This window comes from Balearica regulorum, chromosome 2, assembly GCF_011004875.1.
Source record: "Balearica regulorum gibbericeps isolate bBalReg1 chromosome 2, bBalReg1.pri, whole genome shotgun sequence".
Taxonomy (NCBI): domain Eukaryota; kingdom Metazoa; phylum Chordata; class Aves; order Gruiformes; family Gruidae; genus Balearica; species Balearica regulorum.
This window is the reverse complement of record NC_046185.1, coordinates 128,077,945-128,105,159: the sequence shown is the minus strand read 5'-3', so window position 1 is coordinate 128,105,159 and position 27,215 is coordinate 128,077,945. Positions and strand designations below refer to the sequence as shown.

General features: G+C 37.4%; 1 protein-coding gene across 1 annotated transcript in view; it reads left to right on the top strand.

Moving 5' to 3' along the window:
* KCNH8 (potassium voltage-gated channel subfamily H member 8) overlaps positions 1-27,215 on the top strand; it is a 197,443-nt gene that overhangs the window by 64,284 nt on the left and 105,944 nt on the right. The window contains exon 3 of the mRNA XM_075747138.1: positions 11,863-11,994. Coding sequence (XP_075603253.1) covers positions 11,863-11,994 — 132 coding nt within the window. The remainder of the gene's footprint in view (positions 1-11,862; positions 11,995-27,215) is intronic.

Genomic DNA, 27,215 nt, shown 5'->3' with positions numbered 1-27,215 from the left:
TTTCTGCCATGTTAGCACAGAGTAGTATTAGAACTGTGGCAGCAGCAACAGCAGCTTCAGAGAGAGATGTCTTTTGAAAATCCTACTCAAAATACACTTGTCATCATGTTTTCTGTATTTATTTTGGTTCCTCAGTCAGCTTCTACCTTTTTATTTATCAGAGCTATATTTATTTTTTTTAAGACAAATAGAAAAATAAACTATTAAAAAACAAGGAATTTTATGATTGTTGCCTTCTTCAGAAAGTTTTTAAATTATCTAACTTAGGAGCTTTTTTTTTCCCCTCCTACTATTTCTACACTTTCGTCAAAACATCTGCAACAAATTAAGTTGTCAATTATGATAATGGAAATGCAAAGTAACCTTTTTGAATTCAAGTGAGTTGTGATCTCACTCCTTGGGTCTCCTTTTCAGAGTAATCTAAAAGCAGATGGACGCTATGTGAGGAACTACATTTAGACAAACCCTTCTTTTTCTCCCTGCCAGACCACTGCAGAAATTTATCAATAGCAAGTACATGTAGTTACATGAGGTCTTCACAATCCCCCAAACTGAAGTACAAATAAGTAGTAGCGTGGATTTTTTCCTTTTCTATTACAGCCTAAGAGGATGCCACAATAAGTCCTATAATCATTGACTTAGTCCAGTCTAAGCTCTCCATCTTCATCTGCTGAGAAGGTCATACCTTGGTTCCCTTATGACCCCATCAGACTCATTTCCTATGTCTCAAAAATCAGTTTGTAGTATCTCAAAAGAGGTCTGTTCTTACACAAACCCTCTTAAGACCTGCAGTAATCCTACAGCCTTCCTTCATACACATTCTGTGTACTTGTGTGAAGCACTATGTAATCAGCAATGGCCACTTCTGACTTACAAACATTTGAGAGGCTTCACTGTGGTGTCTGTTGTATGTGTGCACCCCAGCAACAGGGCTGTTTGCACAGTCTTTTGAGGGCAATTCAAAATCCCTTCCATAAGAGGACTGGGGTGAGTGGGTGTTGCTGGGTCCACCATTACAAGTTGTCCTAGGACTTGACTGCAAGCAGGGTTTGCTTCGTCTGTGGTGGACCATGGGGACTCAAGGGACACTTTGTCATCTTCTACATGTGAACTGATTTAAACACTTTCTGTGGTATGTCTTAGGCATGTGTCTTGTAGTTCTTGGCCCCTAAAGATTTGGTAAGTAACTCGTAAGCTCAGGAAGGCATGATATAGTTATTTTCTTAATTGTTAAATTTTAAGTGTCAGTATCATTAAATCAAGGTATTTGGGATCTTCTCACCAGTGTAGGAGAATGTGTGTTTTAATAACTCTGTATTCTTATCTGGAAGGTCAGAAGCAAGGTATTATTTCAGATGAGTGGAATATGAGTGGAGAAAAGGTGAAAGTCAGAGCCTCTTGCTGAGTTACTAGATACCACCAGGCAAAAGGCCATTTGAAGTCTAGGTGTAACAGTGCTCTCACATGAGCAGCAATGACAGCCGCAGGCAAATGAAATAAGCCTCAAGCCATGAGACATCATCTATAGCCTCTATCGTGGTAGCAGTTGAATAATGTGGCTACAGGGTAACAGAGGCTCCATTACATTATTTGCAGTTAATGCGTGACTTGCGTTAAGCAAACAAGCAAAGCTTTTTTTAGATGATGAGTTTAATCTTATTTAAAATTATAGAAGATTTAATTATTTATAAAGAAATTTAAGGAAAATTAATTTCCTTTAAAATGAAAGAAAATTAGATTTTCTTAAAGCTTTTCTTCTCTACAAAAAGTATTTTGAGCACTGCAGAAATGGTATCCCTTTTTTACAACAAGAAGTTTAAAACCCTACTTTTAATGGTTGTCTGAAAATATTCTGTAGCATTTTGAAACATAGGAGTTGTATGTTACTTTTTTAATATGAACTAACTCCCCGCTTTAACAATATCTCCTGAAATCCACCATGTCTTCCAAAAATATTAAACCTAGCAGTTAGAGAAGAGGCATTTATTAGAATTCTCTAATTGAAAAAAAAAAAAAAAAATCCATACCGAGATATCAACTTTCTAGTGACATCTAGTTACTAATGTAGAGGAAGTCCCTTGATAAGTTGCTTGGCAGGATAGTTCATAGCAATGTGATCTCACTGCTGCTCCACCTTAAAAATGTGGCCTAAAAATAAGAAACCTAAAAAGCTTTTGTGGTTTGTTTGCTCACATTATCTAAATTATAGTCTGAAATACAGAAGGAGGGAAATAAAAAGAGCAAGCAACACTGAAAAAGTAATCTGATGGTAATATCTAATTGCAATTACATAAGACATAAACAATAATTTGTATATTTATAAAAGTATCCTCTTTTTTCTTTTTCCCCTTTTTTCTTTTTTTCTTTTTCCCCCCTTTTTTTTTTAATTTCTCCCTTTCCCTGTAGGCATTAGGAAGTTTCACTGATCTTGGGGAAATCTCTTTCTTAAAAAGCGGTATAGTTGTGGATGTACACAGAAGGCTTGTCCTTATTTTCCTCTATTTTTGACTCCTTTTCTCTCCAAACATTTCATTTGATTGACCAATGGCCTCTGATGAAGGGTAACGTGTAGCCTTGAAGTGTGTAGACATTTTAGAGACTGTCCCAGCTTCTGCAGTGGAAGAGGAAGACAGGGCAGATTTCTGCTCCTCCCGAGCCCTGGATTAAATTCTGTAGAGCCTCTGGTGGAGCGATCAGCAAAAGCCTGCGAGGAGACAAAACAAGAGGATGAACTTCAGTTAGAAGAAAAAAAAAAAAAAGGCAGTAAAATCCCCTGTGCACAATGTGATGTGAAACATCTGAGAGCTTCTGCTGTAATGTAATGAGACTTCAACAAGACTGCTGCTTACTAACTGACAACGCTAGTACTTTGTTCTGATGGCACTTGCAGTGACATTGGCTAATAGCTTCTTTCAATAGCAACATGATTTATTAAAAGCATAATTCACTGAGAAAAGATTTGTTCTCCTAGAAGCACATTGATAAGTGAATAAATCCGTATGAGAGTTTCCTGCTGCTTACTGCATCGTGACAAAGTGACGGGCCCTTCATCGCTTACAGATGCTTACAGATTAGTGTTTCCACACAGGCACCCTGGGCTTCCAGCTGCACTTAATGTGAATGGCTGTTAGTAGTGCTGTACACACTGGTTTTAGGTTCTTTATATGTATTTAATTATGCTACTTTTTACACATCCATTTTTAGGAAGCAATGTAGGTATTTATTTTGCAATGGGATGTTTGTACTACATCAGACTGATCACTTTTCTCTTTAAATTTTCTCACAAGTTTATGGCCACACTGAGGCTGCTGATAGGATACCTTTTATTTTTATGAGTTTTAAATAAAGCTTTAGCTAAAAGCTGACTTGTGTCCCCGCACTTCACTATGAGTTAGGCTGTTCTTTCATTAAAGAAAGATTAAAGTGCCATTTCTCCTGATGACTACCTGCCTCCCGTCTGCTGACATTTCCTTATTTCGTTCATGATCCCCAAATCCACATACCAGATCATGGTGCAGACTAATTGCCACCTCCTGTGCTGACAATTGCAATGAATTCTTGCATTAACTCCATAGTATTTCGGAAGAGTGACGAGAGGCTCGTGTAAGCTCTGTCTATTGAACCCTCTCACTGGTTTGGCTGCATAAAGCGGTCTGATTTTATAGAGCAGTTAAGTAATTAAAAGGTTAAACCCCACTACTTTCCAACTGGTGGGGTTACTAATTCTTTTCAGCGGGCAGGCTCAGATTTACAGCATGTGCTCACATGGATTCAAGTGGTGAACCGGGAAGATTAATCCTCTCTACAGTGTTATGTAATTCCTCAGTGTGTGTTTCAAAACCCTCCCCTACACAAAGCATAAACCTGACAGGACGGAGGTAGCAATCCAGATCCACGACTCGACCCCTTCTCAAGTCCCAGTTTTAGCCCCTTCCTTCCAGGAAGGTGCCAGTGGGCAGCATGTCAAGTGCAGGTTAAATTTCTTGAATCATGGGCTCAACAGAAAATCCTCAAACTTGCTTAAAACTGCTGATGAATATAAACAGATTAAAATAAAAACATAGACAGGAACTATAGAGGCACTGATGTTAAGCAAAACACTTCTCTGACCTAACGTTGCGGAAAAAGCAATGGAAAATAAATGATCAGTTTCTAAAATGGAGATTGGTGGTGTAAGTGCACAACTAACCAGCAGAATCCCCTCTTTCTCCACATAATGTCTGTTGAAAGCTTTATGAATAAGCATGAGGCTGTGACCAGCACCTCTCCTAGCGTGGGGAGACCTCCCGTCCCATAGAGTCCAGACCTTCTGTTTCTAGGGGCTGCCACTGCCAGAGACACCAGAATCAGGGTCACAAAAATATCTTGCACAAAGATATTTTGGTTTTTATTGTTATGACTTGTTTGAAACTGGAAAAGTGGAAAATTTTCTTTATAAGTGTAGTGGTCTGTTTTGGTATTGGTGTGCTTTGGCCTACAGGAAATTTTGTGTCATCTTTGAAGCTTCTTTTTAAGAGAATAAAATAAGGAGCTTAAAAGCATAATAACGTCATTTGTAAAAACAGTTGTATTCAGATGAGTGCAGGCTACACCTCCTCCTGGTGTCAAAATATCAGACACAGTTTCAAAAAGATTAGTTAGCTCATAGGGAGAAACTGAGACAAATGAAAAAGCATGTGTATAAATACATGGGTTTTCATATATATGTGTATATATATATTTATAAAAATATCTTATATACCCATATGTACCCATACATACATACATGTATATGAGAGATCATCCTTGCTTAAGGAAATTTCTTGCCTTTTTTTCCAAGGGACAAAGTACATCCCTCAGTAGACCGAGAAGTCATATTTACTGCTGTGATTACATCTACATGTCGGATTAGGAGCTCTGAAATTCCAAAAGAAATAAGGACCACAGTTTGTAAATACAGTTCTAACAATAGATTTCAAAAATATAGTAATCAAAGGAAAGCAAAATTCTCTCATTATGTGATTGATCAACTCAAAACAATGAAAAAAGCAGAATTTAACTGAAGAAAGTAAAGACTAGACTGCTCAGGATGGATTGAGCCTTGCTATTTCTGAAACAGCCTGTACAAAGCTATTGAAGAAACAGTATTTTGTTTGTTTTTTTCCCTGGGTTTTTTTTTTTGTTTGTTTGTTTGTTTTTTTCACTTTAACTATAGATATTGGATATTTATTTATATAAATAAACTGTCTCAATTAGTACTTTCCCAGGAGCTAGCTGACAAATGCTGAATGCCTTGCACTATTATGACTGTGACAGAGTAATGATCATTGGAGGTGGAGGAAAAGTAAGTTGCAGACTGGTAATATTTATAAATCTGCCCTGAAGCTTTTTGCATTTAAACAGAATGCATTTCATTGACTTAACTGAGTTTTTAGATAATCCTGTGTATTTTGCTAATTGTTATAAATGTAACCTGGTAAATGTATTACATCAGGGAAGTATTTATCTCTTTAAATGCAGTTATCTTTTCTAATCTGGATGGAGATAGGAAAAGGAAATTAGAGCAGACAAAAAGTAAGTAGTACACATAAGGATAATGAATGTCACATGGCTTTAACAGGCATTGCTTAACTTCTCTGCTTTTGCTCAATGAAAACGCAAATGTGACTAGGGGATTTTGAAATGGAGTTTCATTAAGTAAGAAAGATAGTGGATTTATAAAAGGAGAGACAGGAAAGCTGAGTAAACATGTAGACGTGCTGGAGCTCATAAATTAGTTTGCATAAAATGTGCACTGCAGACTGTACTAGCTGTTGCATACCAAAAAATGTAAAGAACACTAAGGTCGGAAAAGTCACACACTCAGACTCAGAGCTGCTATAACAGAGGCAGTCAGTGTCCACGCAGTAATAAATGGAGACTTTGAGGGGGTGACTTCAGTCTCCCTCTGCTTCACACTAGCAGTTTACAGGAGAGGCAAGCATAGGAGATTGCTGGGCTGTGGTGAAAAGTGTCTCCTCTTAGAACATCCTTTCCCTCTCTCCATCTTAGCAGTCATGGCAGAAAAAGTTAGACCTGCTGGATGGACAGTATGACATATGAGCCACCGAGTTACCTGTCAGTAGGGTGAGCAGAGCACAGGGGCATAGAAAAGAGGGTGGAAACACATGGAGGGAGGATTTGCACACTCTCTGATAAGATGTGACAGATTTGAATAATTTCATGTGGTTCTCCGTAGCTTAAACTGAGGGATGCAGAGATATTTTTTATGAAAGTTTCTAAATCAGCTCCATAGGATTAACACCTACTTATTCATACTGAAATGCAATTTTTACTTTGTTATTAAGATATCTTACTTATCATTTTTCCTCTATCAAGTTCTTGGGATACCACTGTATTCGGGTTTAAGACATTTTGGAATAGATTTACATTGACTGTTAAAACTTGTAGGGAGAGTTACTTGCAGGACACAAACATGATCTGTTGGCCATACAGAACCTGCGTAAACAAGTTCTTGAGCCTTCTTTACTACTCCTATGAAAGTGTTAGCACAACCGTCAGTTACCTGATGGCCCATACGTGTTTTTGCTAGTTTTCTTGTGATATCATCAGACCAAAGACTGTCACTAGGATGTAGCACACAGGCTGTCATCTACAGTAGCAGAATTCAAGAAAAAAAAAAAATATTGTTAATACATACATGTGATTTCTTCAGAGATGATGGAGAAGAATGAGGTGCTTATTTGCCTAAAGCAGCAAAATCTTTCATTAGCTGTGTTAATTGATCATTGTCAAAGATGTGATATTTACAAGAGTGAAAGTAGTCTAATTATAGCTCTGCTTTTTCTTCCAGCTCCATTCTGTTTAGTTCAGTTGCATTTTTTTAAAGCATTGGTTTTTTCTTTGCACTTTGCTCTCCTCAACAAAATGTTGACACCTTGTCAAAACCACAGAACATTCAAAAGCAAGTGTTATCAGTGACGCCAGGAATCTTTGGAGAAACTAATAAAAGAGCCGGCTTGGTTTCCCTAGGCAAAATCTTTGGCATGCTGATCTGTCAGTCTTGGCATCCACACTTTCTGCAGTGGGAAAGTGGAAATGATCAGGCTAAAACTTCTCTGGCAATATCATGTATCCAGCAGCAGGTTTATTTTGCTAACAATTAGTAAGTCTGTAAATGAGACTGTATTGTAGTGCTGAAGATTTAACATCAACCTTACTGACAAGTTATTACAGTTATCTATACGAAAATATTTTTATCTTTGTCTTTTACATAAAAAATCCCTAGGAATAGGGTGGTGTGGTTTAATATTTTTTTAAAGGCTTCATTTCCATCTGCTTAAAAGAACATTTAGTTTACTAAATCAAGTACTGAAATGTAAAGAAATGTCTCAGATTTATGATGTCTTGTGCAGCCTAATTCTGCTCTCTTTATATATATATCATGATAATTATTACTTGAAAAGTAATTGTGCCATAAAACTTGTATATCTAATATGCCAAACATTTACACTTTCTATTTTTTCTTCAGGTACTTGGTTTCTTAGGCTACGAAACTCTTAATTTGGTTATTCTTGTATATTATATGCAGGTGCTTTGTGAAAGAGCTCTGCATCTTAATCCCTCTTCCTCTCACCACAGAGAGGTGGAGATGAATCACAGGAATTTGTTCATTTGTTATTTCCTGCCCTTGAGTGATGGAAGGGGCAATACAAGCTGACTCAGTGTCTGTCTGGAGAGTGGTGCGGCAAGTTCTGAGGAAGTGAAAGTCTGGAAGTGGATATAACCGCTGACATTTGACACATGGCAAAAAAGGGAATAAGCTTGTCTGCCTGGACAAAACTACTCCCAGGCTGTCTAGAGCAAAAAGAGAACATAGCTTTGCATCAGTGTTACTGATTCTAAGTAACTCATACGAATATGTGCGGCTAAGAAGATATTTACTGCAGAAAAGCTCAATTAAAATTTTGAGGAGATGGATGCAGAATTTAATTATTTTATTCAAGAATTAAATAAGCTGGTTGTCAATAATCCCATTCCATTTCTATATTATGATACCTCTGCAATACCCAAAGATTTCCATTCTGAGTACTTCATTGAGCATCGCCTGGGGGGGGGGGCATGACTAAAGATTGAGTGAGTATTATTGTTCATTGTGTACACATAGCTCATCAGTAGGACTAAAGGTCTGATTCTGTTCCTTGGTTTAAGCAGGCCTTATTTTCTGGTGAAAGGAATGCTTGCCTCTGAAGGCTATTGACATTCTGATGGCAGGGTTTTGCATAAAATCTCCCTTTTAAATTCCTTGGTCTGTTGACCTTTGTTTTGATTTCAGTCTGAGGACAGACTTCTAGCTGTCAGAGCGAGGAAAGGTATGAAGGGTGGTTGAGAGAGTGACCATAAAGCACTCTCTATTTTATATATATAAAAAAGGTGGACTATAGCCAAATTGTTTTGTGATAAGATTATGCTTCATTTGGTCTCTTTTCTCCTTTCTTGTGATGTGCTTATATAAGCCTTGAGGATATTAAAATTTATTTTGAAACTTCAGGTCATAATGGAAGAGAAAAATTAGACTCTTTCTGCAAGAGTGGTGGCTTGGAGCAATAAAGAGAGTCTGTATATAAATAAACCTCCAAAAGAAATTTGTTTGATAGACGACTCTTGACAATACAGAAGACCTTTGTATGCACCATCTGACGCAGGGAAGGAATTTCTGTCTCACAGATGAGTGCACTTGAAAGAACTGTAACAAAAGATGGCACTACTTTTTCTGATGAGTAGAAAGTTCTTCCTTTGGCTTATATGAATTATATGATGCTGGCTTTCAGTAAAAGCTATGTAACGAATTACATTGGATCAGTATATTTTTCCAAGAATGCTGCTCAATAGTGAAAGATAGCACACCTCTGTTCTTGACAGAGTGCAAGCACATATTGACCCAGTCCCGATCTAAACTAGATTATCTCCTCTAGTCCTGAAGAGTACTCCATGTTCATTTGCTCCTTTCAGAGCAAAGACAGACAACAAACCAAAACAAAAACCCAAACCAACAATCTCAATTTAGGACTTCTGAAGATTGAGTGTATAAATAATGCCAAGACCAACAGCTCCACCACGCAGCCAGGAACTTTTCAGGAGAGAAGTAGCCTGTGCATGTATTGCATATGTGTTTTCTTTAGTGGTGCAAACCATTTTTTAATCTGTATTTGGTTTGCTTAGTCAAAACAGTTTCAGACATTTTTAAAGAGGAGAAGGAGGATGAGGACAGATAATGAGAGAAAATATGACTGAAGAAAAGGAGCAAATGATATTAAAAGATGACAGGATGTGGAATGATTTCAGTGAGTAGCGTTCACCTGCAAAGAATTGAAATACACTTTCATTATACAAAAGAAGGGATGCATTAAAACATGAAACATTAAATGGATTTGTCTCTAATGATGAACCATGTTACAATAACTTCCCTAAACCTACAAATCTGTCATTTAAGACAATATTACCAGGTGTGCTTTTTACCATAACTGAGTTAGGTTTGTTTGAACATGGCTAATGACTACAACTTTCTTCCAGGAGCAGACTTAATGATTGATTCATATGTGTGTGTGTAGAAAAGACATGAAACAATTGAAAAGAGTAAGATATGCCTCTGTTTCTGGAGGACATTACACCACCTATTTAAAAGAACATTGTGGCTATTGCTGGTGTTTAGAAGAAGGAGAGTGACTTCTTGTCCGACTGAAACTACTGCTACAATGTAACTTTACAGGAAAGAATTTGGCCAGTTTAAGAGTTATATTCTGTAGAGATGTGTAATTCTATTTTTAATCAGGAAAGCAAAATGGCTTACTGCTTCTTCTCTTTGAATGCATCACTTCAGATTGATAGGGTGGTGGCTTTCTATAGCATTTTTGACAGTAACAGCACTGAGTAGTTTTTCCCAGAAGTTTTGATAAAAGAGTCAAATCTCTACAAAAATTAATTAAGAGCAGAAAATTAAAATGGAATAAGGAGCAGTAGAAATATCTTGCCTGCTTAATAATGATAGAAATATTCCCTGACCATGGCAATGGGGTCAGAACTAGATGATCTTTACAGTGCTCTCCAACCCAAACCATTCTATGATTCTATCTTGCTTCTGCAATCAGTTTCACCTTCTATTAAAAGGGCTTCTTTGGTCGCTCTGTGTTCAACCTCAAAATGAGAATATTTAAACCCAATATAAAGCCAGTCTGCTTCTTCCCATGATTTTTCTCTCCTTCTCCAGTCTTCTTTCCTCTTGCTCCCAATTCTCCCTGTCCCTTCTTTAAATACCTTAAGTGGAAGCATTACCTGATGACTGAACTAGTAATGTTACTCTCAAAGATACCCATCTGCCTCTGAGAAAGTTTGACCAGGATGGGGAGGACCAGATAAATTTCCTTTGAAGCATACTTTTGGACCTTCAACTGTGGTGGCCCTTCAAAAAGAAAGTGAATATTTCACCTCCTATGCTTGCCTACAGCTCCCAAGAGGCAGTCAGGGAACGTCCAGTTGAAAATTTAAATTAGAAAGCTGAATTGTGATCTTGGTGTGTTCAGTTCATTTTCAAGACTGCAGAGTACAGAAGACAGAGAACAGAGTGAGAAGTGACTAATTTTTTTGCTCTTCCTAAGGACCCCTCCAAAGCTCAACTGATCATTTGGCAGTAGTCAGTCATGACAGCAGTGTTCCAGGGAACTATTCCTGTTTCCTTTTATGAATGAAAGTAGAATTGTGCTTGTAAACGAATCCCAAAAATAGTATGCTGGGAAGGAACATGATTATGGAAGTGTAAAAACATTTCCAAAAAAGAAATTTAAAACTAAAAACATAATGCTGTAGTGGTACTTATATATCTTATTAATAATATTATTAGGCTGATGGTGGGTGGAGGTAATTAATGTTGATATCCAAAAACTGAAAAACACAAAAACCTGGCACTGGGCTGAATTATCCCAGAATGGATGAGACTGGTATCTTGGGTTTTTGCTGAGATCTCTGTTATACTTCGAGTGCGTTACCAGCACACAGGCATTCAGTATCTTCTGATCTGAGCAGTCTGCATTAATGGCAAACTTATGAATGATGTCATTGGAATTGAACGACATACCTTGCAAACAAGGACACATGACACAATCAGTGACAATAACAATTTATTTTAAGCAGTATAATTATGTAGCAGGTGTGGGCAGAGAAAAGTTGACATGAATTCAAAATATTGCCAAACTCAGTATTGTCTAACTAAAGTCTTAGCATTGTGAGCATTATAGACAGTGAGGAAGATAGCTGATATTAATTTTACAGATGATGTGTAGTATTATAAATCTCACCATCTGTAAGATGCAAGGAGTTAATTCTATTTCGAGTTTAGTTTAAATATCTTTGAATTAGTGGAATGATGCTCTGACTATCAGGTCTTCTGTCAAGAGATTTTAATGAGTATCAAGTCAGATGATTAAGGTAGAATGATTCTATAGTAAACATGGAAGCTTCAGATGTCAAGTTAACAAAGTGAAAGCTATTCCAGTAAAATAAACAAGAGTTGAGAGTTCAAAGGAAAGCATGGTTTCAGAGGAGTAAGCAGCTTCATTAAACTCTGTTAATGATCCCTGTAGATAAATTTTGCATTTAAATTAATGTCTTGCTTCTAGAGAAAGCGGTATTACTGAGCTTCAACCAATGATGCAAAGAGATTTACATGAGCTGAACATCTGTGATTCCCTGACTACTGACCTCCTAAATAAGATTTTTTTTTTTTTTTTTTAGAATTACATTAGTTGTAGATTTAGTAATTCACTTTTTTCCCCCCTCTCTTTGCTAAAAGACAGCTGTTTGAATTAAATTTATTCTTTATCCTTGCAGGGTCTTCATTCTGGTGCCTACTGGATATTGTTCCTATAAAGAATGAAAAAGGAGATGTAGTACTCTTTCTGGCCTCTTTCAAAGATATAACAGATACAAAAGTGAAGATTGCTGCAGAAGACAAAAAGGAAGGTTTGTGTGAATTGCAACAACATTGATAAGAATCAATATTGATATGTTTTTTGGGAGTTGCACCTAATGAACTCAGTCTCATGTACACTTTCCAATAGAGAGACCTCCTAGCTTACCAAAGCAGAAATTAATATATGGCATGGAAGGATAAATAATCTGTTGAAGTTCTTATTTGGAATTACATGTTGCTCCACATTCTGTAAACACGGATAGAGTACTTTGTCCTCAAAATGAAATTTGTTTTGATCTACCATGATTTAATTTATTTAATTTCTGGATTTTCAGAGGTACATTTTGGGAAAGCTAGACCTTTTCAAGCATTCCTTTTGCAAATCTGATTTCAACATGGCTGAGAGATGAATGAATGCTTTTCTTCATGTTTTTCTATAAGCAAAACATACATCTTTAGAAATTATTTTGCCTATTGAAAAGCATGACCATTCTTGTGTCATTTGATTTTCATTACATTATATGAAAGGATAAGATTTATTATGTCTTTATGAATATCCAATAGTTTAAGAAATATGTTTGCACATTTATTTGCTTCTGAAAGGGAACAATGCAAGGCTTCTCTCATGAATTTGGAAAAAGATTGTGTTATGCTAATGCCTCACAGCTGCCATAAAATAATTTTGACTGTATAGTGTAGTCAAGTTTTGCTAAATTCTGCTAACACAAAGCAAAGACAGTATGGAGGGATGGAGGTTATGCAGTCAGCGTTGATCTGTGTTGCATATCAGAGGCAGTGAACTTATTACAGGTGTACATTTTTGTAAAGGTATACCAGACTAAGACTTTAGATTTGCAATTTTTCAGTGTCAAAGGAACTGTCTAGAAAAAGTTTATCTGTAGAGGATAAATGAATTCTGTAAAATTTGATTACTGTTGAATTTTCCAATCTGGTACTACTCTGGGATTTATTTAAAATTTTCACCCTGTGATAGCCATTTTATCTCCGTATATCTCAGAAACAACATAAATATGGCCTTAGGACTCCTTTTCTCCTTGTGGGTTTCTGAAGTAGGGGAACAACTAGGAAAAAATATTATGCAACTTTTTCTGATTCTAAATATTAGCTTTTCAATAAAATAGTTATAGTTCAGCTACAGAGAAGTGTAATTCAACATTCTTTTACAACATTTTAGTACTTCAAAACAGAAAATATTATACTTCTCTGTGCTACTGAATATTCTTAAATCAACAGTTATGCTAACAATATCTGCCTCTTCTGTACATTTGGACAAATAATTTCACCTTTGTCTTGCTTTTCAAGCCCTGAATAATGGATGGTTTTTTTGGCATCCTTCAATTTTTACACCAAACATATTTGAGAATTTATGAGTTGGAAGACTGAAGAAAAACTTTGAAGTACATTTTTCAGCTTTTCCTTGCATCCAATTTCAACCAATCACTTCACTTCAAAATAAAATAGTTAAAATAAAAAGCATATTTTGTCTAGTTTCTCCTTAAACCTTAGAAAACCTTATACTTACAAAAGTTTTAGGAAAGTAGTTCATTAACAGATCATATGTGGTACCATGTAGAACAGAGATTGTCAGAACATCTGTGCTCTAAAGACTAATGATTTACCTTATGAGAGATGCAAATTTTCAGGATACACTCAGTGAGAAATCACATTTAGTATGCCAGCGATGACTTGAAATAACTATATCACTGATTACTTGTAAAATGACAGCTATTGTTTATCTGATAAACATTTTATAGCTGTATGCTAATTTTAGGATGGATTTAAATGATCTTCAGCTTTTGATGTGGGTTCATGTCAAATTGTAAATCTAAGCAGACTTTAACTCATGTTTGCTGTTGCACATTTAAAAATTAATACTCTTCCTACCGTGTACTGACAGAGCTTAAGCAGAGCTACATTACACCAGCAAATGTTTATTCAATTGCTATAAGGTTATGAATATTGACATTTGGCTGTCTTGTGTGACAATCTAGAGCACAATCCCGAAACTTGGTTGTTCCTTCCCTTTATACTTATTTTAAAACCATGGCAATCATTTTATGCTATAGTGATACTTGTTCGCATCTTGGCAACAGAAAGTAGCACTTATTGTGGGGATTTGCCAAATACAGTTTTATATAATATAGTGAGATAAGAAACAGGATTTAACCATTTATTCAAAATGTTTACAAACAATTCCAGTATTTTTAATTTTTTATAAATCTACTTAGCTATATAAAAATAAATTTAATGGTATGTTAGGGCTTTGAGTAACGTTCAAATTCTTCCTATGCAGAGTGATTCACTAGACCTCCAATGGTGAACATCTCTCATAATTGTCAGAAAAGTATTCCCAGTACAATCCATGCAACTGATTCAGTATCTGAAATTTCAGAATGTTCAACTTCTAGAAGTAATTGATTGTTCTTTACTTAGACCACAACTACTATCAGGCATGTAGGACGCACCTTGTATTAACAGAAAATTGAGTTTGCATTTTGTCTAAAGGTACTAAAGACCTTTTTTAATGTTTAGTGATTACCATGCATTGCAAAGTGATTGATACACATTGCTAGATATTATTTTCACAGTTAATGTTGCTAAAAAGATAATTTTACTTTTTCAAAGATTACTGAATTTGTCCTTTCAAAAATCAGATAACTTATAAACTTGGTGTTGAAAGCTAGATAATTGCCATTGTGTGCAGTTTTCTATTGCCTTTTTGGCATATCTCTTGCAGTTAGATTGTGTAAAGGAAGGAGAACAAACATGCTTGTTATGAAACTCTTCTGCCCATGCAAGGCTTTTGTATTGGTTTTGTTTCAGTCTCTCTCTTCTCTGTTCTGCCTAGAACAGACTTTTATAATTTGTATGGAACATTAATAGTCACACTCCATCTCCCTTTAATTTCCAAGCTTCTTAGAAAGCTTATCTAACAAAATTTCTTCATGTTCCTTTTTCTCCTAAGTCTGCCCTGGACCCCTTTGCATTCCAGCAACACTCTGTGGTAACACACTCTCACTGGTTGCGCCTCCAAAAGTCTTCTCCAGACTCATTCTTCCTCGCATCTTTCCTACCTTTGATATCATCTGTTTCTTGTGTAAAATCTTGTTCCCATTGTACTTTCACGATGACATGTTCCTGAGATTTTTCTCCTGAGTTTATGGCCTCTCTTTTCTTGTGAATCATCTTTTTACTTTTGCAGATCTCAGAGTTGATACGCTCTTCGATTTTCTGCAAACCTTCTCTCATCTATTTTATCTCATCTGTTGACACAATTTCAGTTGTTCTTTGTGCCAATGTGTCTTGCAAAAGTCCTCTTTTTTCCCTAATTTCCCTTTACCTAGACCAAATGTCAGATGTCGTCTGTGACCTTTTCTTTTGAATGTCTCATTCTAAATACAAATTTAACGTAATTTTTTTCTGCTCTTCTTCTGTATAAAAGTTTCCAGTGAAATCAATTCTATCAGCCAATGGGAAGACCAGACTTTTTCCTAAGACTTCCGTATAAGAAAAAGGCAAAAACACATGCCTGAGAATCTGGCAGTCTTTAAGAAATGCTGTGACAGTCAGCAACTCTCATATGGCATGTTTTGTTTTGTTTGGGTTTTTTTAAGTTAATTTACCATCCTCCTCCCCCACCCCCATACCTCTTTTAACTGCAATGTCTAGGAGCCTCAACTTTTAAATATCAGTAATTTGATTTCAACAATACAATTTTTCCCTACCTGTAAGTTTATTGTAAAAATACACTCTGCTATCCATCTGCTTAATAATACCTATAATAATTTACTGTTGTGAAAAGCAACTCAATAGCTCTTCTTCCTAAACTTGGACTCTAATCAAATTGATGGTCTTTCCTTTCCAATACACAGGAACAGGTTTTTTTATAAACACAATGAATCCTTCAGGAAATGTTTCTTAAACATCTTTATGGGAGATTTATTTTAGCATCCTAATTTATGATGAGCTACATTTTGGTAAACTGGTTAAGAGTGCCATTGACCTTTTGGGGGAAAACTGATTAAAATGAAAATACCAGTCTCCAAATCTGGACTCCAATATAGTATGACTGAGTCAGTGTTTTTTTCATTTCTGCATATGAACTTTCCACAATACACTTGTACCCATGCTGGAAGTTAATGAGATTACAAGAATCCAGGTAGGAAAATAAGGAATTTAATTAGTCTGACTACTTTTATATCTCTAATTTGTATGCAAATATATAATAATATGGGTTATATAGTTGTAGAGTTCTATTGTTATAATCACTACTAAAATTCCCCTGTTGAATTTGACTAATTCCAAAAAGTTTCCTTTAGCATTCATTGTTAATATATTTGTTGTATTTTTGTTTGAGAAAACTTTTTAGCTCTTTGTTTGAACATAATTATCTTAGGACAGATTTTCTCAACTTTATTCCAGTAATATTATAAAAATGTGTGCAGTAGATAGTAACACGATAGTTGAGGTGGGAAGGCATCTCTGGAGATTGTTACTCTAGTGCCCCCTACTCAAAGCAGGGTCAGCCAGAACAAGTTGCCCAGAACCATGTCCAGATGTGTGCGGAATATCATGAAGGATGGAGACTCCCCAACTTCTCTGGGCAGCCTGTTCTAGTGTTTGACTGCTCACAAAGTAAAAAAACCTTTTTTTTTCTTATATTTAAACAGAATTTAACGTATTTCATTTTTGTGCCCATTGCCTCTTGTCATTTCACTGGGCACCACAGAAGATTCTGGCTTTGTCTTCTTTATCTCCTCCGTCACATATTTATACACATTGATAAGATGCTTCAGACACCTAATCATCTCTGTGGACCTTTACTGGATTTGCTCTAGTATGTCCATGTTTCACTTGTACTGAGAACCCCAGACCTGGACCCGGCACTGCAGATGTGTCTCACCAGTGTAGTAGAGGGGAAGGATCACCTCTCTCAACCTGCTGGCAGTGCTCTTCCCAATGCAGACCACAATACTGTTGGCCATCTTTGCACAAGGGCTCATTGCTGGCTCATGTTAAACTTGATGATTACCAGGACCTTTGGGTTCTTGCCTGAAAATCTGCCCACCAGCTGGTTGGCCCTCAACCTGTCCTAATGCATGGGTTTATTCCTCCCAGGTGAAGGACTTTGCACCTTGCCTTGTTGAACTCAATGAGGTTCCTGTTGGCTCATTTCTCCATCCTGTCAAGGTCCCTGTGAACTTTCTTGCAGCACGAACATCTGATGTAATAACTTCACAGTGCCAGGTTGTATCATCTGCAAACTTGTGGACTGTACGCTCTTTCCCATTTTCTAGGTCACTAATGATGAAATTAAGCAGTATTTGCCATAGCATCAATCCCTCAGTCATAATGGTATTGAGTGGCTTCCACCTGGACCTCATGCTGTGGATCACCACCCCCTGAGCCCAGCAGTTTAGCTGGTTGTCAGTCCACCTCATCGCTGCCTCGTATGTTTTTTGGTCATCATCTTCTTCCCATATTGTTCCTAGTTTGAAGGTCTCCTTGCGAGGTTGGCCTGCCTGCTGGCAAAGACACTTTTACCCTAGTAATAATGTGAATTAAAAGCTTGGACTACACTCTTTCCCACCACAGATTAAATTAAGCTGCATTTTTATGGTTTAACTGGATAACTTTTTCTGGCTTCTTATTAATCCTTAGGTCTATATGAATTTCTAAGAAAACAGATTTATTTTGATTATGCATCATTTGTTGGAGGGAGGGCTTGTTCTTTTCAGTGTGCCAGAAGTGAAATACCATGTGCCAAACATTTTGCATTCCAGATTTTTATGCAAAAAAGTCTGTTGAGGGCAGGGATGGGCTCTTTTAAGAAATTCTGCGATGTGCACTTTGATTTAGTCTGCTTAATTACTGTCTCAGCTACTTTGTGATTGCTCAAGCTACAGCAGTGAATATTCAGGGCACAACTTTTCATTTTAATACTCCTTACACCTGTCAGGAGGCAGAATATTGAGAGGGGAATGTACAGTCACCTAGATGTACAGTATTCAAAGCAGATAAAATTGTTTCAGGGTGCCTGGGCACCATGCAGGTCTATTGATGGAAGAGGTGGGATAGAAGTACATTTTTACCCCAACTTTCCCACTGCCCAAAGGAAGAATGTATTGGAGAAACCTTTATTCTGCAATGACTCAGTTACATCTTCTCTAGGATGACCTTGCTCCTGGCTGACCGTCAAAGTAGGAAGGATCTGCGTCTCTTCTGCCCTTGTAAAGAGAAACTCCTTTCCTCCTGGTTAGTGCATGAGTGTAAACACTGAGGGGACGAAAATAAAACCTTTCTACTCCCTGTTCCTGCAGCTACATGTAGCACATAGATGTTCTCCCTCTCCCTTTCCATCTTCTTATACAAGAAAATAAGTTGTATTTGAGCCTTGAACCTTTAAAGATGTATCAATCTTTATGGCCACTGCTTTAGCTTTTTGGTTACATTTTAGTGTCCACTTCTATGCAAATTTATTTTTTTTTAATTGTGCAAAGATCAATGATTGTGAAATTATGACAATCTCAGATTACAAATAAGCTTCCTCAAATATTCTAGAGGACAAAATGCCATTAAATAAATTTTGTGATTGAATTAATAGAATTAAAGGAAAAAAGAAAGCCTTTAGGTTCAGTGAGATTATGTCACTTCTTTGCACAGAAAGACACTTGCTGAAGTCAATGAAAAGTTTTTCAAGTGACTTCTTAAATAATTGGAAATATTTAAGCTCTAGGTGTTGGGGTTTTTTAGAAAAATTAAAATATTCTCTGTATTATTACAGTTACGGTTTTGTTCATAATGATAAATGAGCATATCAATTTACCATGAACTAGCATTCACTGTGGAAAATACAACCTGTTCCAGGAAGTAAAAGTCACATCAAAAAACAGCTGAAAGAATAAGTGATGACCCAGCTGCAAATTCATAGACCACTCACTTTAATCAATAGACATGTTTCAAATTTGGTGGCATAATAAAAATTACAATTTTCCCCCTTGTGAAACATCTCTCTCTAATTGTTATAGTGATAAGCTAGTAAATAAACTATTTTTATGCAATTATGAAATAGTTGTTTTTGAGTTGGAATATTTTACTTCATTATAAGAGATTCTGTAACTTTTTAGGTAAAACCTAGGAGAAGGCAGTAGTATTAATACATGCAGAAATAGCTTAAAGTCAGCTCACCTTCAGAGTTGTTCTGCTGAATATTCATCTATTAGAAGTAGTTGAAGAAAGGTGTGTCTACTTTTTTTTTTAATTCTGCATGTTATGAGCTAGGCCTAAATACTGGCATCTAAAAAAAGAAGATTTATTTATTTATTAGAAATGTACACCCATCAACTACCAGAATGGTCTTTGTGTGTCTTTTCCCACCTATCCTTTCTTTCTTAATGATGGAAGAATCAGCAGTCCAAAATGTGGTTAAGGATTTCTTATCTCATTAGCACATCACTGTTTAAAGTTCTTTCTGATCCATGAAACAGTAGAAGTAATGTATACTATTGATTCTTTTCTCTGCCTGTTCAAAGCCGAGTTTTCTCTGAAGGTGCAAGATTAAAATGACGAAAATCATACAATTGATTGTGTGCAAAATTGGTCCCTTTAAAAAATATTCTATAATACTGTTTAGAGTTTTTCAGCTGGTATGTGCGTTAAGTACATCTTCTTATTGAATCAGTTAATCAGTTAACAGAATAAAAAAGCAGCTAGAGGCTAGCCTGGATCCACCATACAGCTAATAGTTCTGTGAATATTTGTTTGTTGTTGACAGAAAGAATATGTCATGCAACCAACAGACCTCCTGCAGCCTATTGCCCATGGTAGTGCTTTTATTCTGTCATTAATACCAAAGCAGACTTTTATCAGTTTTCTCTTTATTGACAACTGATGGTGTGATGTCCCCTAGAGAATAATATCTGAAAGTTAGCTAAAGGTTTTAAAAAGCCTAGAAAGATTCATACCAGCCTTCCATACAATCTGGTTTTGAAGGTTGGTTTGGGTTTTTTTTCTGTTCATTTAGAATCCTTTTGTATTGCTTTACCCCAATTGTCTCCTTCAGAAAATACCTGGGTTTTTTGGTTTGGTTTGGTCTTTTTTGAGGACTGCCTATGAAATGTATTTTGCGCTAATGATACTGGATATGATTAAGTACCATTGTGTTTGCTGTAGACATTGTTGTATTTATTTTATGGCATGTGGTCTGTTCATGAGCATCTATGCAAAGATCACACTTTCTGCTGTGGTTTTCCTTATCTTATGATGCAAGTGATGAGGGTTTCTCAAGACTCGTATTAAAAGAACAAAAAATCTTGGTTGCACTTCTTACAGGAAGCATTTTATAGATAGAGTTGTAAGATTTATAAACTATGGTGAAATTCTTTAATAAATGGTTTGTTGAACTGAGGATCAGTACTGATAAGATATCCCAGGTAACAAGATCTCACTGTGCGATTGGGCTGAGTGGCTAGGTTATGACACCCTAGAGAAATACACAGGAAAGGTAATGAGGGAGGATTTTTCCCTGCCTGATTTCAGAATGCAGCACTAGAAGAGATCATGCAGGTACATACATGTGCCGCTCTTGGTGTTTTGAGGAGGGAAGGGTCCAACCAGCAGTAGTTTGAAGTCACAGTGTTAGCCTGGTTACCACTCCTTTTCACAGTGCTCCAGCATGTACATGGAGCAGCATCATGAATATCTTCAAGTCTGTCCATATCTCTGTCCATATACTTCTTACCAATGAAGAAAGTCCATTTGTCTTGTTCTACCTTTTTTTTTTTGTTTTCCAAAAGGAAATCTAGTTCATACAGTCTGTTATTTCTATGATAATTTTTCTTAGGTGTGAGCTGGCATTACCTGCTGTTTCATGTCATGATTGACTTTAGCTTTGTAAAAAATTAAATAAACAAAAATGTCCTTAGCTACTTTACCAACTTATCTACTCTTCAACACTGATGACGGCCTCTGGGACCCCAATTGCCCCAAGTTGGAGGACCATGACTGCGCTAATGATAAACTCCCAGCTGACCCTGAAATTGTGTGGGACTTGCTGCTCCACCTGGGTGCATACAAGTCCATGGGGCCAGATGGAATTCATCCCAGGGTGCTCAGAGAGCTGGCTGATGTCATTGCAAGACCTCTCTCTATTATTTTTCAATGGTGTTGGGAATCTGGAGATGTTCCAATCTTCAAGAAGGGCAAGAAAGAAGACCCTGGTAACTACAGGCATGTCAGTCTCACTTCAGTGCCTGGAAAAATTATGGAGAAAATTATGCTGGCAGTTATTGAAAAACACCTGAAGGACAACGCAGTCACTGGTCACAGCCAACAAGGGTTTGTGAGAGGAAGGGCCTGTTCAACAAACTTAGTTTCCTTTTGACCAAGGCAAGCCAGTAGATGTCATTTTTTTAGATTTCAGTAAAGCTTTCGATACTGTCTCTCACAGTATTCTTCTGGACAAAATGTCCAGCATACAGCTTGACAAAAACATAGTGCGATGGGTGAGCAACTGGCTGACAGGTCGGGCCCAAAGAGTTATGGTAAATGGGGTTACATCAGGCTGGCAGCCAGTCACTTGTGGGGTTCCCCAGGGCTCCATTTTAGGGCCATTTCTTTTTAATGTTTTCGTAAATGTCTTGGATGTAGGACTAGAAGGTGTCGTGAGCAAGTTTGCAAACAACACCAAATTGGGAGGAGCTGTTGATTCCGTCGAGGGTGGAGAGGCCTTGCAGAGAGATCTGGACAGATTGGAGAACTGGGCAATCACCAATTGCATGAGGTTTAACAAGGGCAAGTGCCGGATTCTGCACCTGGGAAGGGGCAACCCTGGCTATACATACAGACTGGGCAATGAGACGCTGGAGACCAGCCATGCTGAAAGGGACTTGGGAGTCTTGGTCAACAGCAAGTTGAACATGAGTCCACAGTGTGCCCAGGCTGCCAGGAAGGCCAACCATGTCCTGGGGCGCATCAAGCATGGCATTGCTAGCTGGTCTAGGGAAGTGATTGTCCCACTCTACACTGCGCTGGTGCGGCCTCACCTCGAGTACTGCGTACAGTTTTGGGCACCACAGTACAAAAAGGACATAAAACTATTGGAGAGTGTCCAAAGGAGGGCAACAAAGATGGTGAAGGGTCTAGAGGGGAAGATGTATGAGGGGAGGCTGAAGTCCCTTGGTTTGTTGAGCCTAGAGGAGACAGAGGGGAGACCTCATCGCAGTCTACAGCTTCCTCACAAGGGGGAGCGAAGGGGCAGGCGCTGATCTCCTCCCTCTGGTGACCAGTGATAGAACCCGAGGGAACAGCATGAAGCTGCGATGGGGGAGGTTTAGGTTGGATATCAGGAAAAGGTTCTTCACTGAGAGGGTGGTCGGGCACTGGAACAGGCTCCCCAGGGAAGTGGACACAGCACCGAGCTTGACTGAGTTCAAGAAGCGTCTGGATAATGCTCTCAGTTATATGCTCTGATTCGGCTGGTCCTGTGTGGAGCTAGGAGTTGGACTCAATGATCCTTGTGGGTCCCTTCCAACTCAGGATATCCTATCATCCTATGATCCTCTGAGTAAAATATTAATAGAATAGATATTTTATCTATTTATTTGTCATATTTGCTCCTTCACCTCAAAAGAGCTAAGAAGTCATCTCATTATTTTATGCAAACCTATTTATAAAAGTATACACTACACTATTAAACTTAAAAAATATATTTTTTCCAGATGGCAGGCAGTGTAGGGTTGACTGTCCGTGTAAATCCAGAGCCATCTGACTCACTGCTTTTCTTCAGAACTTTTCCTTGCAAAGTGTTTAAAGATCACTATACCTATACTATCCTTTCTATTTTTGAATAGCCAGGTTTGCTGCATGTCATGACTAGAGATAGTCATATTTATATTGTTTGAAGAGGAGAGTCAATGTGTTTGAATCAATCTTACCCTAAGCCTAAAAGCTCCAGCTGGCAAGCAAACAGGACAGCAGTGGCAATCAAGTAGTTGGGGCTGGAATATAACCTTGAGCATGGAGCTAATGTGGTCGTGATGATGTAAAAAAGCAGTGAACAGTTATGATCTTGTCCCTAGTGGTGAAATCTATCTTTTCAATGACTACTCTACTCAAAGGAGTGAAAAAAATTGCAGAAATATTTCTAAGAGGTCCAAGTCTGCAGCCTCATAACCTTTAGGATAACTCTGTCCCATTGGTTTTTAGCAGAACTACTTTCTGTGAATAAAGTTAGTTGTGCATGTAGTTGCAGAACTAAACCCTCAGACTACTTTACTTTGCTCCTCTCTACCTCATTCACATATTGTCAGTATATTATGTTCTGGGTTAAATTTGAGAGGTCTGGTTGCTTTTATTCATTCTCTAACTTTATAATTGCTTAGGTAAAAACAGATAAATCTCTTGGTTTTTCTTGTGTAGTATGAATTAAATGCTAGATATTAACTTTCTCTTTTGAGTCCATGCACACTTGCATAGAAAACTTTCTGTGGTAATGATCCATGATCAGACTGGGAGATGGTTCCATACAAGAGTATATTGGGTGTTTTATCACACCAGAGGGAAATCTAGGTAGTGTTTTTAATTAATGCATATTCTGTTGTGCTAATGCATAACCTCAAAAAAAAGCGAAGGCAGTTCTTTCAAAGAGATACAAATTAATGTTGTGAAGAATGAGGAAAAATACCAAGGCTGAGACATTTTTTCTGTCAATAATGTACAACCTTTCTGGCCAGAGCAAGTTAGTTTATTTCAGTATTTGGAAAGAGATACATTTCATAGTCCCTTTCATGCCACAGCTTGTCTGCTATGGAGTGAGCATAACGCTTCTGGGTCACATCAGAGTTGCTCAGTGTACATAGCTTGAGTCCACCGTGCAAGAAGATTATGGTGGTTCTGCTTCTATGATGTGGTGGATTTACTTTCTACGGAAGCTCCTATACGTGCACAATTACAGGCAACCACAGGGCTGGAGAACTAGAACAAGGGCAGGGTGGTATTCAGGTGCAGCCTGCTCATGCCTGTGGAATTGTTCCTGGGCCATGAGCTGGTTCCTGTCGCCCTCTCAGCTGTCCTGAGAAAGAAGGTCCTCAGGAGCTGGCAGGCTGCAATGGGCTCCCTTGGCCACGTGTTGAGCACTCCTCCTTCAGGTCTGGCTCTGCCCCAGGAAGGGCTTGTGATATCTTTTATTTGTTACCACCTGAACTTCACAACTGAAAGAACAGTATGAGTCTTATCACCAGTTTGATGATTAAACACTTTATTTTACATTTCAAGGATTTAAATGTATCGTACTTTATCTAGGGAATGAGAACATTATAAACCATAAAGTATTCTGGATTATATCCAATGCTATGCCCTGACTACTCTGATGTGTTTTGAAGGAGAACAGACAGAGATTTGGTTTTAATTTGGTCAGTAAAACTGAGTTTACAGTTCTTTTGTGTCGCTAGCATATACCTAGCAGAGCTTATCAGAAGTTGTCGGGCTTTATTTTTCTGATTTATACCTAGGAAGTAGATTTTAATTTTTTTCTCCAAAGGGACAAGAAAAGAGTTATGCCTCCACTTTCTATTATCTTTAAGTGGAAGATTGATGCCTCATGTTCTTATAAAAATACAAACAGAAAAATCAACAGTTGCAAAAACATTTGTATCTGTCTTTTTTTTACTGCAACCTTCCCTTACAAGATTGTAAGAAATCTGAAGCTGTTATGAAACTAATGTTAAGATTGGTAAAGAGGTGTTGTGGTTAATTTTTCATAGAAAAGACTTCTGAGATTGTCATGTGTGATGATTGTGGTGTTATACCTAATCTCATTTGAAAGAAAAAACAACAGAGAAGGACAGCAAGAAGAGTTAAAAAACATATTACCACTTTTCTGATCAAAGAAAAGGGGAGTTAAGAATAAATTGCAAAGCATCCTTTTTAAGAGCTATTTTGGGGTGAGATTATCATCACACAGGAAGGGGTGTGCAGAAGCTCCAGGAAATAGAGCCCCAAATCTGAGCTTTTTTTAGACAATGATTTCTCACAGTATTTGGGGAGATGAGAAATCCTTCTGATTTTAAGCACAGCGTAAAAATAAAACAGCTGTATTTAAAGTGACTTTCTGCTTATGGTTGGATTACTATCGTATCTTTCTGCTAAGATCAGCCATTTAAAGACAAAAGCAAGTCTGTCAGGTACCTACATTTTTTTAAGAACCAGAAAGAAACAGCTGGGTGTTTATAAAAAATAAACTGTCTCCTTCAGAATACTGATCTGTAAACTGAGTATGACAGGAAAAGAATGAAGGTTACAGACAATAATTGCACACATACAAAGGCATGCCTGGTGAACAGCGTACTTTACTAAGGATCAGGATTGCCTCTTTTCCTAAAGGCACTGGGAAGATCAGAAAGCAGAATTCACAAATATCATTCACTGATTTATGTTATAAGTTATTCACACGTGCTCCAGTGATGGCAGTGTCCGATGGCATCTGCACACACAATTGCTATGTTTTTCATTGCTAATAACTACAATAAAAAAATCTTTACCATTTCTGTTTAAAAAGAAAAAATATTATTGCTTCATAATGAATGTCACACTTTCCTTTTTTATCTGTGCTTTGCTCTCTCTAGGAGTTGAGTGACTTTCAATATTAAAGTAAAGGTAGCATTAATCCTTTGCAAATAGTGTAATCACCATGTGGTGGAAGTCACTTGCTGTGCAAACATGCAACTACTATGAGTCCAAGTGCCATATCAAGCCCCACAACCAGAGCAGGTTAATGAATACAGAATTCTTAGCGGCTGGAATGCTAAAACTACATAGGAGAGACAGGATCCGTCTAAAGTAAAACATTATCAGGCTGCTGGCACATAAAATCTAAAATCTTATAAAGAACTTGTTTTTATTTAAAGAGTGAACAGAAAATGAAAAATCAGTGTCAATAAATACATAAGAAAAAAGAAACAACTTTAACTGAATATGTGTACATCAACTGTCTCCATAGTAATTATTGCCATTCTGGGAAGAGATGGAGTTATGGATAGCTTTCAACTCGGTGTTCAACATGTAAGAAAAAGGCAAATCTGAGGTTAGAAGTTATTAAGAAAAAAACCTGAAGGCATTATTACACTACTGTATCAGGCATTTCTGTATCCATATCTTGAAAGTTTCATGTTATTCTGGAAAAAGGAACTACTAAAAAGACATCTTTAAAAAGACACAGGAGATCTAGGAGGGGTAAAGAGTAGGACTTCAAGGCTGACCAGAGGTAGAGAGCTCCACTTACACACAGGAAGAACCTTGTATTCTTGGGGATGTTGGAAGTACTCAAAGAAACTCCACCTGAAGGTACCATGCCTGCCTTCTCCAACACGGTGGGTCTCACATACATCACATCACGTAGGCTGTTATATCTACCACCTACGACGATGGACTACCCTGTGCTTTGTTGGCTAAGAACATGGAGAGGTATTAGATATGAAATGTCATGAGGATGAAGCCTTTAGCTAGAGTACTGAAAGCATTGCTGGCCAGAAATTTGGGAAAGGTATTTGCCCACTTTTTCAGCCTGCCTTATAGCAGATTTGAAGCATATTTTATTGACTACTTTGGGAGGCAGTAAACTGAATGGCCTTATCGAACACGGCAGTTTAGGTTGAGAAAGGGAAGAAAAAAAGTCCTGTAAATAGTAAAGAGAATTTCAAAGTCATATGACAAAACCAGACAACTACAGCTGTCCAATACTACAGCAGAGAACCAATTTAATAGACTTAAATTCATTTTTGCTCGGAGAAACAGATAAGCACTCTGCTGTCGCCCCAAATTTAAAAACACTTTTAAAATGTAGTTTGAGTTTTAAATGGTTTGATGACTGAGAGATGAAAATTTAAAAACAACACATTCATTTAGTTGAGTATTTTCAGAAATAATCCCTTTTGGTTTACCTTTCTTCGTTATAGATGGCACCTGTTTGTGTTGTAGCTCCTTAAACCATCCACAGACATCGAAGTTGGAGATGGGGAAATATGGGGCTTCTCCATCTGCCTCCTCCAGCTTTTGAGTAGTGGTTTTGCAGTGCAACATATTTTCCTTTTTTTTTTTTTCTTCTTCTCCCCCCCCCCCCCCCTTCTCCTCCTTACTGACATGTAAAAAATCCTGACCTGGAGAGGGATGTTGCATGAATTACATGAAACATTCTTCACTGAGAAGTTTGGAAAGTTTAGCTTCCTACACTTTTTGTTATGTATGGTTTTGTGTT